Source organism: Notolabrus celidotus, chromosome 1 (assembly GCF_009762535.1).
Source record: "Notolabrus celidotus isolate fNotCel1 chromosome 1, fNotCel1.pri, whole genome shotgun sequence".
Lineage (NCBI taxonomy): Eukaryota > Metazoa > Chordata > Actinopteri > Labriformes > Labridae > Notolabrus > Notolabrus celidotus.
The window spans coordinates 20,567,849-20,581,508 of record NC_048272.1 but is presented as its reverse complement, the minus strand read 5'-3'; the positions used below and the strand labels follow the sequence as shown (position 1 = coordinate 20,581,508).

General features: G+C 40.8%; 1 protein-coding gene across 2 annotated transcripts in view; it reads right to left on the bottom strand.

The window, feature by feature from the left end:
• igsf21a (immunoglobin superfamily, member 21a) overlaps positions 1–13,660 on the bottom strand; it is a 381,326-nt gene that overhangs the window by 128,333 nt on the left and 239,333 nt on the right. For both annotated transcript variants that reach the window (XM_034694383.1, XM_034694318.1), the window contains exon 4: positions 13,188–13,306. In XM_034694383.1, coding sequence (XP_034550274.1) covers positions 13,188–13,306 — 119 coding nt within the window. The remainder of the gene's footprint in view (positions 1–13,187; positions 13,307–13,660) is intronic.

Genomic DNA, 13,660 nt, shown 5'->3' with positions numbered 1-13,660 from the left:
CACGCACGCACTCAGTTTCTCTTTCTTTCTCTCTGCACACACAAGCATGTGCACACTGTGCTGTACATTCCCAAAGGAGCTGCAACACTCTGCTATTTCTCCCACATTCACAGCAGACACTACGGGATAATCAAAAACAGCACACACGGCTCTGTAGCTACACGTTCTGGAGTAAATACAGACGACTGAGGATCCTCGATTGGTATTTCATGCAGACCTTGTGTGAAGCCATTGGTAGTTTGTTTGATGTTGCGTCTTCTCTGCTGCAGCTTCTGATTAATTACTGTTGTGTCATTATGATCATGATTATTGATAATTTTCCTCTAAATTTGTTCCCTAAGACGTAACAAACACGGCATGTAAAGAACTGATCCATGAAAATTAGTTAACACAAAGCCTGTTTATGCCGTGGTCCACTGAATTCAGTCCAGTAATAACACGGAGCGACCTGGGGTTCAAATCTCAAGCAGCACACAGTAAGTGATGCGTTTTCCATTACCCAGCGGTGGGTTGTCTAACAGAGAGGGTAAGTGGAGCTAACACAACACACCACTCTTACACTCACTTATGTGTGTGTGTGTGTGTAAGAGTGAGTGTATTTTTTATTTTTTATGTAATGCAAACCTTGTATTCTCCTCATACCTCCACAGAGTGCACACGGTGAGTATGACCAGACAAAAGATGATGTGACCAACATCTGACGCGACACGACAGACTTCACTTTTCAGATCCTCAGGTCACGTTAGAGCTACACTAATGGCTCATTTCCACAAAGCGGTCTGGTATGGATCAGTACAGTTTGGTACGGGTCAGATTGGTAACAACTGATGCGTTTCCACAGCCAACCGTGCCCTACTTGGTGGGCGGCGTGTAAGCCGGATGCCGATAGCCGCGTCAGCTACGTAGTAGCATGACGTCATGGCAGCGCAACACAGTGTATCCCGCTAATAAATGCAACGAAGAAGAAGAAAAACGTGAGGAAAGCCTGCACCTCCACGGTTGACCATGTAAAGCTGTTTCTTGATGCCATTTCCCCCCCCCAAAAAAGTTGGAGATTTAAACATGGTGGGGTTATGTGTTGTTCTTTATTACCGCTGTTGCACGGGAAGTGACGATTCTTTCGACCAATCAACGGACTGCAGTGTTTCTAGCTCCACCTTCTAGGGTCGGATCAGTATGTCTGGCACCCCAATAGAAGGATACCAGAAAGTGGAACGGTACGGCTTGGTAATTTGGGGGCCTGTCCCGGTTTTAGTCAATGGAATGCGTGCCGTACCGAGACAAACCGAACTGAACCGCTTGGTAGAAACGGGGCTTAAGGCACACCTGTGATTACAGTTCATCAGAACAGGTGCTGCTAAAGACAAATGAAGGGGGGTATGGTGGATATTCACAATATGTTATGTATTATTATTGAAATACTTAAGGAGTGGTATTACTCAGGGTCTATCACAGCAACGGTTCCTTCAGTGTTATTACTCATTCTGTGTCCTAAGAAGAGAAGTCCAAGCTTGAAGCAGTGTCACTTTCTAAACTGTTCTTTGATTTTTCGTAGGATTTAAGATCAGGAGTCTGGAAACCATGTACACTATCCTTCACTAATCCAAACTAGCAACTTGACAGATAGAGGATCACACTTAACATGCCTCACAGGAGCTTCTTGTCCTCAAAGGCCACCGTTGCTCCTCCGACAGGTGGGGTGAGCATGGGAGTGTTCATTCTAGAACCTAAATATTTCCCATTTCAACACACTGTACCTTTAAATTCCTCTTTTAATCTTAAATTATCTCAAAAACCCTTCTAGAGATGGGTGTTTCAAGTTCAAATTCACTATGAATACTTTGATATATGCATCATGTGTATGGCTATTCATAGTTTATCAGTTTATATACTGTAGTTTCTATCAAATGATCCATACATGATTAGAACTTGTTTTTCTCTGCAGGCAAAACACAGATCTTTGTTTTTCTGCCTTTGAAAGCTCATATAAGTCCATCTACATTTTTAACAAAGTCTTTGAAATTGCAGCTTAAAGCACTGTTAACATACTAATAATAAAAAATGATCTAAACTTATTACATAAAAATGGTTTCTTACATGAACATTAGTGAATTTAATTCCCCACTACTACTGTCTATTCTGTGTGTAGCATCCAAAGAGAGGAAAAAGATCAAAAGGTGAAAGCTGATAAAATCTGTCCAATAAGTTCTTAAAAAAATATCTTCTGCTCTTATTGCAGATCAGACACGGATATTACAAATTTTAAGAGACGTATCTTAAATCATTTGCGCATATAATATAACACATCACACTGACATTTGTTTGCCTGATATTGATTATTGGTGTTTTCCTTAAAGGTTCGGATGAGGGCTTCCAAACAACTTGTTCTGCAATGAGTCAGACTAAAACTTGATATCAAATCTGTTGCTCATTCATGTCCTGCAAGAAGCTCTTGCAGACAGAAATCTATTAATAGATAATGTTAATCCTGACCACACCACACGATGTAGTGTCTTTAATTTTACTGAATTATTCTCATTTGTTGTTCTGTTCACACAAATCAGCACTAATCAGGCTGAATAATTTACTATGGCATCCCCATAAGGCTTCTCTACAATATCTTACAGAGTGCCCAAGTCTCAGATAATAAACAGCATCTCAGGCCAAAATATCTCCTCCTGGAGCCTTTTAGTGTACAGAATATGAGCAGATGATATAATGCAACCATCGGGTGCTTGTTTGTTGTTTGCTGTGTGAAATCTGCGAGTATGAAAACAGACTTACTCATGAGGCTGCAGCCTTGGCGGGCATTGGCTGCCCTGCTGTTGAGTGCCTGCTGAATGTCAACTGAATGAGGCACTTGATGAGCTGGAGGGTAAAAAAAGCCTTTTTTTTTTTTTTTAATACAGCCTCAAATGAGATACAGTATTGGAGGAAATATAATTGGAGGTTCATTCAGTTGAGGCAAATTGTAGCCAGATAGGTTTTGTTGTTGGTGTAATTTTGCATCCAGAATAACGAAAGATCCAGGAGAAGAAAGGAAGTGGCATCATATAGGGGAGGAAGAAGCAAAAGTCTGACAGCATGGGAGGTAGACGAAAAAAAAAACCGAGTGAGACAGAAACTCTTTAAAATCAACTAAGTGATGCACAGACAACAAGTTCAATGTTGGGTAGAGAAATCCTTGAGGAAGCCCATGGGTTGTTTATTTTTGCCTCAATTATCACCCCAGGGTTTAGCTCAAAGACAAACATTTAATAATTCATCTGCTCTTTGAATTCATTTCATTCTTTTTTTCCTTCATTGGGAACTCAGCCAATGTGTTTTATCAGTGCTGTGAGCTGCTCCCCACCAGCTACACTGAATGACTGTGTTGGGAAAGAGTGGGATAGGGGTCACACCAGTTCATTAAAATAGAGAGCAGTTCATTTCCTGATAATCATGTAAGAGGAAAGTGTTGTGAAGAATATGCACAAAAAAAAACAATTAGGCGTATTCGATGTGTGTACCGCAAGAAAAGAGAACTGCTTCTCCATAATTCATTTTGACGCACAATCAAACAAACAGGTTGTGATGCAGGTAGCACACTGTAGGACATTAAGTGTGATGAGCAGGAAGGTGACACAAAGGAGAGATGAGAGAGTAATGAAGAATCACATGAAGGACTCTTGAACAATCCCCCATTGTGACCCGCGGTACGCTAACAGACGGCACAACAAACACTTCAGAATACGACTGATGAGTCTGAAAAGAAATGGCATCCTTTTCGAGGGGCTCCGAACCTGAGAGCTGTGTTTGAGTCACTCTAGGTGTTGATTCACGCCAAGATTATCACTTCCTGAGCGAGTGGAGGACACAATACATCAAACCCCGCCACCAAAACAAGCCTCTTCACACACAAGCACCCTAACTTCAATGCAGGCAGTCACAAACAGCCCCTAAACTCTTCTGAATAACTGCTGTGTCTGCAGGCGGTTCTCTCTTTGGGCTTGCCTTGTACACCATTAATCCCAGCCATTTATACACCAGCACCTAAATATACACAGCGCTTAATTAAAGTTGGGCATCCATTATTGAAGCGAATCCCACTTTTATGGGATGAGAACGTAATTAGTCCCTCTACACCTTAGCGCTCATCTATGTTTCCAGGGGTTATAAATACCAGCGCCGTCGCTTCACGAAGGGTATCCTTTGAATTACATTCTCACAAAAGGTTAGAAGTACAGATACCTGGTTTTACGTGACGTGAGGTTTAAACACGGTAAGTTCTTCCTCTGGTGGAGTCACAACCCCAACGGTCATCTGAAACAGACAACAACACAACAACCCGAGACGTCTCGGACACCATCCGCGGGCTCTCCAAGGTCAGACTCCGCTCTGTGGAGACAAATAACCTTTCCTCGTAATCTTTGGAATGTGGCATAGGAATCACTTTGGGTAATAACAAATAATGACCCTATCTCTGCCATTGGGAAAAGAGGTATTGATTTCTTCCACCCAGCAAAGCTTGAAATTATGACCTTAGCTTTACAGGGATGGATATGTCAGCGTTTGTGGAATGATATATCTATTTTATGTGATTGTTGATGAGGCAAAAGAACATCCCCTCAGTGTTAAAATCACAATACACTGAATCTATTAGTCGGTAATAACATCACACATTCTGTGCCAAGTGTCAGCTTCCCGTCGACAGATTTGTACAGTCTACCATTTTACACAAACGAAATGATCGATACAAGATGATTTTGGTAAAGTTCAAGAATGAAGCATCTTGAAAGTGCTCAAAAATGTTCACTTAATTATCCATCTCATCAGAGTTTTTTTAATCTGCTGAAGTAAACACTTGCACTCTTGGTTTTTCATGGTGACCTTGACATTAGTCTTGTTTTGATCATTTCAAAAACTGCCAATGAGTTGAAGAAACTTGAAGCTTAATTAAAGTGCTGTTGTTTTTTCCCCGTTTTGCAGGAACAATAAAATATTTTTGGAAATGCTTTTCCTGGAAGAACCTTTCTAAACGTATTCACTGAAGGTTTCTCTCAATGACAGTGACATTGGATTTGCATTGATTACAGTATAACGCTGCCTTTAGTTCCTTTCAGGGTGGCTTACCCAGAACTTCCACCAGATCTGTGTCCAATCCGTCTCCAATCCGCTGTGTTTGAGTCTAAAAATTAACCGGCTGTTTTGATTTTGTTTTGGTGCCTGACTTCCTGTCCTGCTCCATCTGCTCTGTTGAGATTGATGCGTTGTGATCTAGCATCCTCCAAAAACAGAAGTCTTGTGTATCTGATCCAGGGGGCTCTGACCTGCTGGATCAGAGACGCAGCCAGGACGCAATGTAGTGGATCCAGTGGAAGTTAACACATTGACTAAAATAGAAACCTATCAGATCTGGTGCCGTGACGGATCAGAGACGGAAGGGACACAGGACCGGTGGGATTTGGACGTAAGGCCTCTCAGCTTCGCATCAGGGTCTTGTCTCACCCTATCAGGGTTCTATTTGCATTATCATCCATCCACTATGCATTTTCCTTTACTCAATGGTGCCTTCCCAGATGAGGAAGTAAATCATGCCATGGACACTTATGCATCCCGATACCATGACGGAAGCTGAATTTTCAGCTGTGCACTAAAAACAATCCGGTGGTCCCTCTCTTCTTTGATGTGGAGGTTGTAGCGTCCTTGATTTCCAACAAGAATGTCAAATTTTTACACACAGACAACGGGACAGTCTTCCTTCATCTCAGTCTAAGCTAAACGGACTCAGGCACAGAGAAGTCGCAGGCTTTTCTGGATCATGCTTATATATAGACATCTCAGTCAGGAACACTCTCGTCATAGATTTAACCATTTAATGCTAAATGGAAATACAGTCATGCTTGGCACTATAGGCAAGGGTACACCACAAGGGTAAAACAGACAGGAGAAGTTCAACCAACAGCAGCAGAGTGTGGGCAGCAAAGGTGTTGCAGGGATTAGCGAGAGGGACGAAGTGTTTAAATAGGCCGCCTTATCGTTACAATGAGCTGTAATTGGTTGCGGGGATAGGATAGCAGCTGAGGCATATGACTCTGGTGTCCTGCATGAACTAATGCAAAACTTCATATAATTTCCTCTTTGCATGGTTCAGCTTTAACCTACATTTTTGGACTGTGTTCTGAGACAAGGGTTTTTGGAAGTGAATTGTGGTCCATGCAGTGGCATCCACTACAGAGTCATGTCTGTTTTTAATGCAGTGCTTCCTTCGGGCCCAAAGATCACAGCCATCCATTTGTTTTCGGCCTTTAAAAGTTATTTGTTTGCGTCTGATGTATAGAAGGGTCATAAGATTGCCAAAAAAGCCATGCGGCATCATGTCACAGCTGCACATTTGAAGGTTTTGTAACCAATAACCAATTGCAGCAGTCAACAATGTTGCTCTAAGCAGACTGATTTGTTAAAAATGTTGCATGAAATTATGCAAAAACTTGATGTATGTACTCTCCCTTTTTGACATTGGCCTAAGGACATAAGGCTTAGAATAATAACAAAAAGAGTACATATTATATTATAAATGTGCTCGACAAATTCTGAAACATTATGGAGTGAGCTAAAATGACATATTTCCAAATCAACGGAAGTTAAAGAACACATCACTGAGTGAAGTGTGTGTCCTACTTTACTGGCAGACCCATAGCCACCAGCAGGCAAAGATGTAGTGAACATAATAAACGAAGACTCTCCCCACAATGAACTGCTCACACTTTTCATGATTTCTTTTGCATTTTTTGGAAACATGATAATCTCATTAAAGTTTCTGGCGTGAACATCAAACAACCGACTGCTTTGTACTTTGATGTCATTCAGCTGAGCCCTCTTCAATTAAACTATAACAGAGAGGAAGGAGGTCAAAAGGCCGAGCTGTCAGTGTATTTACATCTTGTTAAATGTATTCTCTGCAGACGGTCTGAACATGATTTGACAGGAAATTCAATATCTCTAATAAGGATCCTGTCAATCAGCTAATTTCAGTATTTCTCACTCTGAACTTCTCATCTGTAACCTTTCAGCTCAGATGTTGAATTTGAACTTTGATAACAGCACAGAGTCTTATAACAATTATCATACAGTAGAGCGTCCATCATCATATTTACGGACGCAGAGCAACAGAGCAGCAGCTCATTCAGGTTAAGGGCTATAATTTTGCTAACACAGTACATAATAAAGTGCCCTAGTTAAAGCTGTGTCTTCGTAATGCATGTTCCTAATTATCCAGATAAAAGCTTGCAATTGTCCTGGGGAAATGGTGTATACTGTACATGAAGAAATACAACCACTCATAACAAACAAACAGAGCTCACCCAATTATTCTCATGCTGCAAGAAAATAGAGGTTAGGAAAAATGTGCATGATGCTTTACAACTTCAGTAAACAGATATTATTATTGGCTTCTGTTAATTTTATTGTAAAGCTAAAACCTTTAATATCTTTGCAAAAGAAGGCTGAGGCCTCCATCATTTGTGTCATCACATATTATATTTGTTGAGTATGTAATGCATCATGTTATATGTGCAAAACGTGGTAAAACACTCCGGGCGTAGTGGACGACTGACATATTTAGAGATCTTACTCTGCATAATCAAGTGTAAAATTATCTAAAATCTAGAAAAAATAAACATTAGCTCAAGCAAAACTTGCAAAAAGGTTCAGAACTTAAGGTTTTAAAAATTCATTAATTTTTTAATTTAGAAAAAAGAAATCACAATACGTAAATAAATAAATTAATAATGTGCTCCCAATCCATATGAAACTGTAGAAACACATTATAAACCTGCTGCATATCTCATTAGCTAAAACAAAATACAAAAAATGAATATTTTATTCATGTTTTCTGGTTCAATATTTTTTTGAGTGTTTTAAAAGTGGGGCTATTTCTTTGACAGTGACTATTCATTGGTTTGTGTTGCTTATTTATGATTAATCACTCAGGGCGGCAGCAGCTCAGTCCATAGGGGACTTGGCTTGGGAACTGGAGGGTTGTCGGTTCAAGTCCCAGTATGGACAAAGTTTGGCAAGTGGACTGGTGGCTGAAGAGGTGCTGGTCCATTTGCCTGGGCACTGCCGAGGTGCCCTTGAGCAAGGTACAGAACCTCCAACTGCTTGGGTGGCGCTGGTTGATGGCAGCCTCCTCACTCTGACATCTCTCCTAAGTGCATGTCCATAGCATATTTGTATGTATGTATGAAATTGTGTATGTGTAGCATGATCAAAAGAACACAAGTGAAAATGTAGAATTTCACCCATGGGGATTGATAAAGTACATTTGCGTTACCATATCTTACCTTTAATCACACGTCTAAAATTCCATTATTTTCTATTTCATTTTTTTTTTTTTTGTTATATTTTGGGGCATTTTCGCCTTTATTTGATAGGACAGCTGAAGAGAGACAGGGAATGTGGGTAGCATAGAGAGGGAGAAGATATGCAGCAAAAAGTTGAGGCCTGGAGTTGAACCAGCGACCACTGTGATGAGGACTATAGCCTCTGTATATGGGGCGCGCGCTTAAACCGCTAGGCCACAAAGCCCCAAAACAGTTTTAAGGCACATTTAAATATGAATGTGTGTAAGCTGGAATGATCAAATGACTATAAAAAAGTATTTGGGTGAGAGATATGTCATGCATACTGGTTAATAAAGTCAACATAAGCCCATGTAGCACAGGAAAAGACATTGCAAACTTTGCAGAGTAAAGGACGGAAGCAAAGGTAGCCAGAGTTCAGAGTTTAGCCTTTCCAACCTGGATGATTGAATTTCTTGGCAGGGGATTCATTAAAATGATAATTCTTATTTATGAAGCCCTTTAAAAAATTAAAATACTCTCCGTGTACTGCTTCCTATTAATTAACTTTTTTTCCCCTCTCATTTTCTTTCTTTCTCCTCTCTACATTTTTCCTTTACTTCCCACTGAACTTGACACACTAATAGGTTATGAATAATTCTGTTTCAGTTTAGACGGCAATTAGCCACAATGCCAGAGGCCATTCTTCTTCCTCTCTTGTGGAGTGGTGATTTAAGACCCAACTGAGTAAGGGTGCTCCAACTGTCCCGCAACTACATCGTTCACGTCTTACCACCGAGCGCTCAAACACAAACAGTTAACCAAATGAACCTTCCCCCGTTGAGAGAGTCTTTTCTTAACGTCAGCATGGGGGAGCACTCAAACAGAGGCTTGGATTTGGTCATCAAAGAGACCGAGACAAGAAGGTCAAGGTTGTATTATTGGGAAAGTTAAAGTGAAACACAAAAACCATAGGCAGTTCTCCGAGGCACAGGATGGGATAATGGAGTTTATTGTCACGAGGCGTTTTTTCTTTTTCGCTTTTCCACTCAAAAGTTCCACCATTCCTAATTAGCCATAGGACCACATGGAGAACAGCATGTCTTTTCAGCTGTAATTGATACATCAGTGGCAGACGATGCAGCTGTCGTTAGGGGGACTTAAATACAATAATTATGGCACAGACGGAGCAATAGGCTACAGGCACAGAGCTCCTCCATTGATTGAATGAGATATCTAGATGGCTGAATATTGATAACAGTGGTCTTATGACCGAGGCAATAAGGTTTGAAGTACACTGAAGATATCTGGTATTAGAACTGTATAACCGACAGAAATGCTATCTATGAAATGAAATGGAAGCTGCAAAACACACATGCATGAAATCAGAAAAACTGTGTAGTATATATTATTTATCAATGTTACTTGACCTACTTGTAGACGTTTCACCTTCAGAGGTTAACTGACTTCAAGGTTTTCCTCCAAGTCTAGTTGCCTTTTTGAATGAAACTTTGAGTCAGTGAAATAAGTGAACAAAATTTCAGTCATGCCAGATTCGCGCAGCAAACATGATGGCTGCGTGACGGCTATGTAATAGTTATGTAATTTCCACATATGTCGCCAGCAAGAGCCGCATGTTTCACACAAGTCTCAGGTCCATGAGGGAAGGCTTGTCTATATTTCTGCAAGCTGCACAGATATCGGCCGAAACAGATCTAAAAATTTCATGTTGATGGCTGTATTGACTCTATACCTGCTATATTGATGTTACAAGCATAAAAAAATATAGTATGGCAGCATTTCTTGACTGTTTTTCACAGAAAAAGCCTGACTTATTTTTTTATTTTATTCTAAAGTTTTGCCCAGGGCAGTTGCACAGCTCTTTATTTGAGTCTCTGTTGAACTTTTGTATTAAACAGTTGTCCCTAATCATGTTGGCAGCAGGAAAGCTGTATTGGTTATGAAATAACATCTGGTTACAGGAAATATTTCCTCTTGTGGGATCCCCCTTTCCTGCCTCTTTCTGTCAACCTCTTTCTCCGCTCAGTGGGTGTCCATGTGAATAATTTGCATCGTTTTTTAATGTAAACAGGATTATTCCTGAAAAAACCTGCTGACCTGAAAGCATTCGCTGATATGGAAAACAAATGCATATGACAGGGAGACATATTTTACATGTAAATTAAGTACCAATTTATTAAAGCTAAAGCCACTGTTTTCTGGAAGGTTAATCGTTGAAACAACTCCTGTATGGGTATGGCACACAGTCTGTTGAGTGAAGAGTGATTCGTATAAATGATTTATGTACTGATCACATGCCTCTTCAGCCTTTCCTGTAAAGAATTAATCCTGATGACAACTGAAATTTTAATCATAGATTGTTTAAGGCCTTATTTTGGGGAGAAGACATGGGAGAGAACAGGCTTACAGATGACTTTCACACAGCTAACATGCAGTCCACAAACAGCCAACATATATCTAACATTCAGTCCACAAGCAGCCAACATATATCTAACATGCAGTCCACAAGCAGCCGACATATATCTAACATGCAGTCCACAAGCAGCCGACATATATCTAACATGCAGTCCACAAGCAGCCGACATATATCTAACATGCAGTCCACAAGCAGCCGACATATATCTAACATGCAGTCCACAAGCAGCCAACATATATCTAACATGCAGTCCACAAGCAGCCAACATATATCTAACATGCAGCCAACACGCAGCCAGCCAAAGCAGCAAAAGTGCAGCTGACACGCAGCCGACACACAGCCAACACGCAACAGACATGCAGCCAACAAGCAGCCAGCAAGCAGCCGACAGGCAGCAAACACACAGCCAACATACAGTCAACACATAGCCATCATGCAGTCAGCCTGTGGGAATTCTATGACAGCAAAAGCTGGAGCAGTCACGTGCCACAGCTATCACCCAACAACCACTCTTTCCTGTAAGAATGTCAGTGTGCATGCTTGTATATGTGTTGGACCCCAGGAAGAATAGCCTATGCTTATGCTTGTGCTAATGGGGATCCTAATAAAAAAAGAAAGAAAGTGTTCATTCATTAAATTTGTAGCTTACAGATGTAACTGTGTTTGCTAAGTTGCTATGTCATTATATACCCTGAATAGTTTAATCTCATTTCAGTGTAATCAATTAAATTGTGAATATTTGTTGTGTAAAAAAACATTAGCACCTTCTTTACACAATCAAGCCCCTCCCCATCGCCGCCTATTGGCTCCACCAATTACATTGTGATAGAGCTGCTGCTGCTGCACACAGCAAAAAGACATCATTCCTTTCAACTCAAGTTTTCTGCTGGATCAATTCCTTGACCCCGCTTCCAAACCCTTAAGATCTGGCATCAGGTCTATTTCTGTTGGGTTCAAAGTTGAAGGAAGGAAAAACTTTCCAACAGCAGACATTCTGGATCCAGATCAGAACGGGGTGGGGATAAAACGTTTGCAGATAGGCTACCCATTATAACAAAGGATTAAACATAGTCCTCATTAAATAACTGCCTAAATGCGGGATGATATCGACTAGTCTTGGTCTCGGTGCGCTCTGGTCTCTGTGCGCTCTGGTCTCGGGCATGGCTAAAGGGATCGCTTCACAACCACATACCCTGGAATCTACACTATGATTGGCTGCAAAGGAGTGAGACATCTGATTGGTTACAGACATTGCCCTGCAGTCTCAAAAATTCCATTCACAAATGCAGTGAGGTTCACAAATTACAAACAGTTCGTAAATGCAGACTGAACAGTCCGTATATAAATGTAACAAGATACAAGGCAGCCCAAGGTTGAAATAAAGCTCAACTAACTGCTGTCATTTTTAGATCAAAACTGGTTGATCTCCAGTGCTAACTTGGTATCTAGTGCGCACGAGAAAAGTATCTGGTTCTCACGAGAAAGTATCTCGTGCGCACAAGATACTTTCCAAAAAAAAAATTCTGCACATGTCACTTTAGGGGCTCCGTAGGGATCCATCAGTTCACAGCATTTAAAGAAAACGTGTTCATCTATTCTCAATGTCAGACGCACAGTCAGACAGAAGAAAAGAAAAGTAGCCACTGGGGAAGGCAAAATAAATAATAATAATACTGTATCATCCTGAAATATCACCTCTGTGTGAAATATTCTGGGTATTCATTTGGCGTGTGATTAATCCGCTTGTTGCCTGTAGTGCCATTGTTTTCGTCTCCCAGCCATCATCCATCCGAGTGGCATGTCATTTTTCTAATGTTTTCACACAAAACCTTGATGTGCAGCCGAAAGAGCTGACGGGTGCTATCAAATTTACACCAGGCTTGTATGAGACAATTGATCACCCATCATAAATTAACCAAACCAGGCGTGCTGGAGTCTTTCCTATAACACTGCAACAAATGGGAGAAACAGCAAGAAGAACATAGATACTGAAGAAGGCAGGTATTGATTTTGACACATTGTCATTTGATACCTTCTCTTTATGAAAATGTTAACTATTGCTCCTTTTAAATAAGTAAATATTAAATTTGAGAATAGATGAAACCCTCTTTTGCACAATTTAACACCTGATCATCTTTTCTACCAACATTCTTTGTTGTTCCACCTCATATAAAACCTGAAAGCTCACACTATTTCAGTGATCGAGGAGGCTTTGTCTCCTGCCTGCAGGTCTGCACAGCATCGTGTTTTTCAATCTTTGTCATGCTGACTGACGTGCTGACTCTGAACAGTCTCTCTTCATGAACCCATGTTCAAACACAGCATTCTGCTTTAACCAGAAATACAGTGATCACCGAAAAGCAAGACACCATACAAAGGATGTTTCATCGCCTCAGAAACTTAAGTATAAATGCATTGATGGTACTCACACATAACTGTAAGAAAAACATTCCCTGAAGCCAGGACAACCTTCTCCCGCGTTGCCCGATCGTAGATGCCCACATGGCATTCGTAAGGCCCGTTGTCTGAGATCCGTACCTCTGGGAGCCTGGAAAGTAGAAGAGTTATTCTGTTAGTTCATTTAGAAATGCATTGATAAACAAATCAATTTCAGAATTCAGAGATGTGAGGTTAAAACCATAGACTGTATTATTCATGGATGTATCTGTGACGTCACCAATCTGTTCCTGAGGTGCTGTTTTGAAGCCAATCATCAGCGGGTGCCATATTGGAAATGCTGAACTCAACCTAACTTTGTCTGAGCTAGTGTGAAGTAAAGAGGCAGGCTTTGAACCTTTTCACTAACAGCTTTTCTGGTGTTTCTGCAGGCAGCCTCTAGTGGACGCTCGATGAACTGCAGTTTTTAACAATTTGTTTGTTGGTGCTATTCGCTGCTGCTATT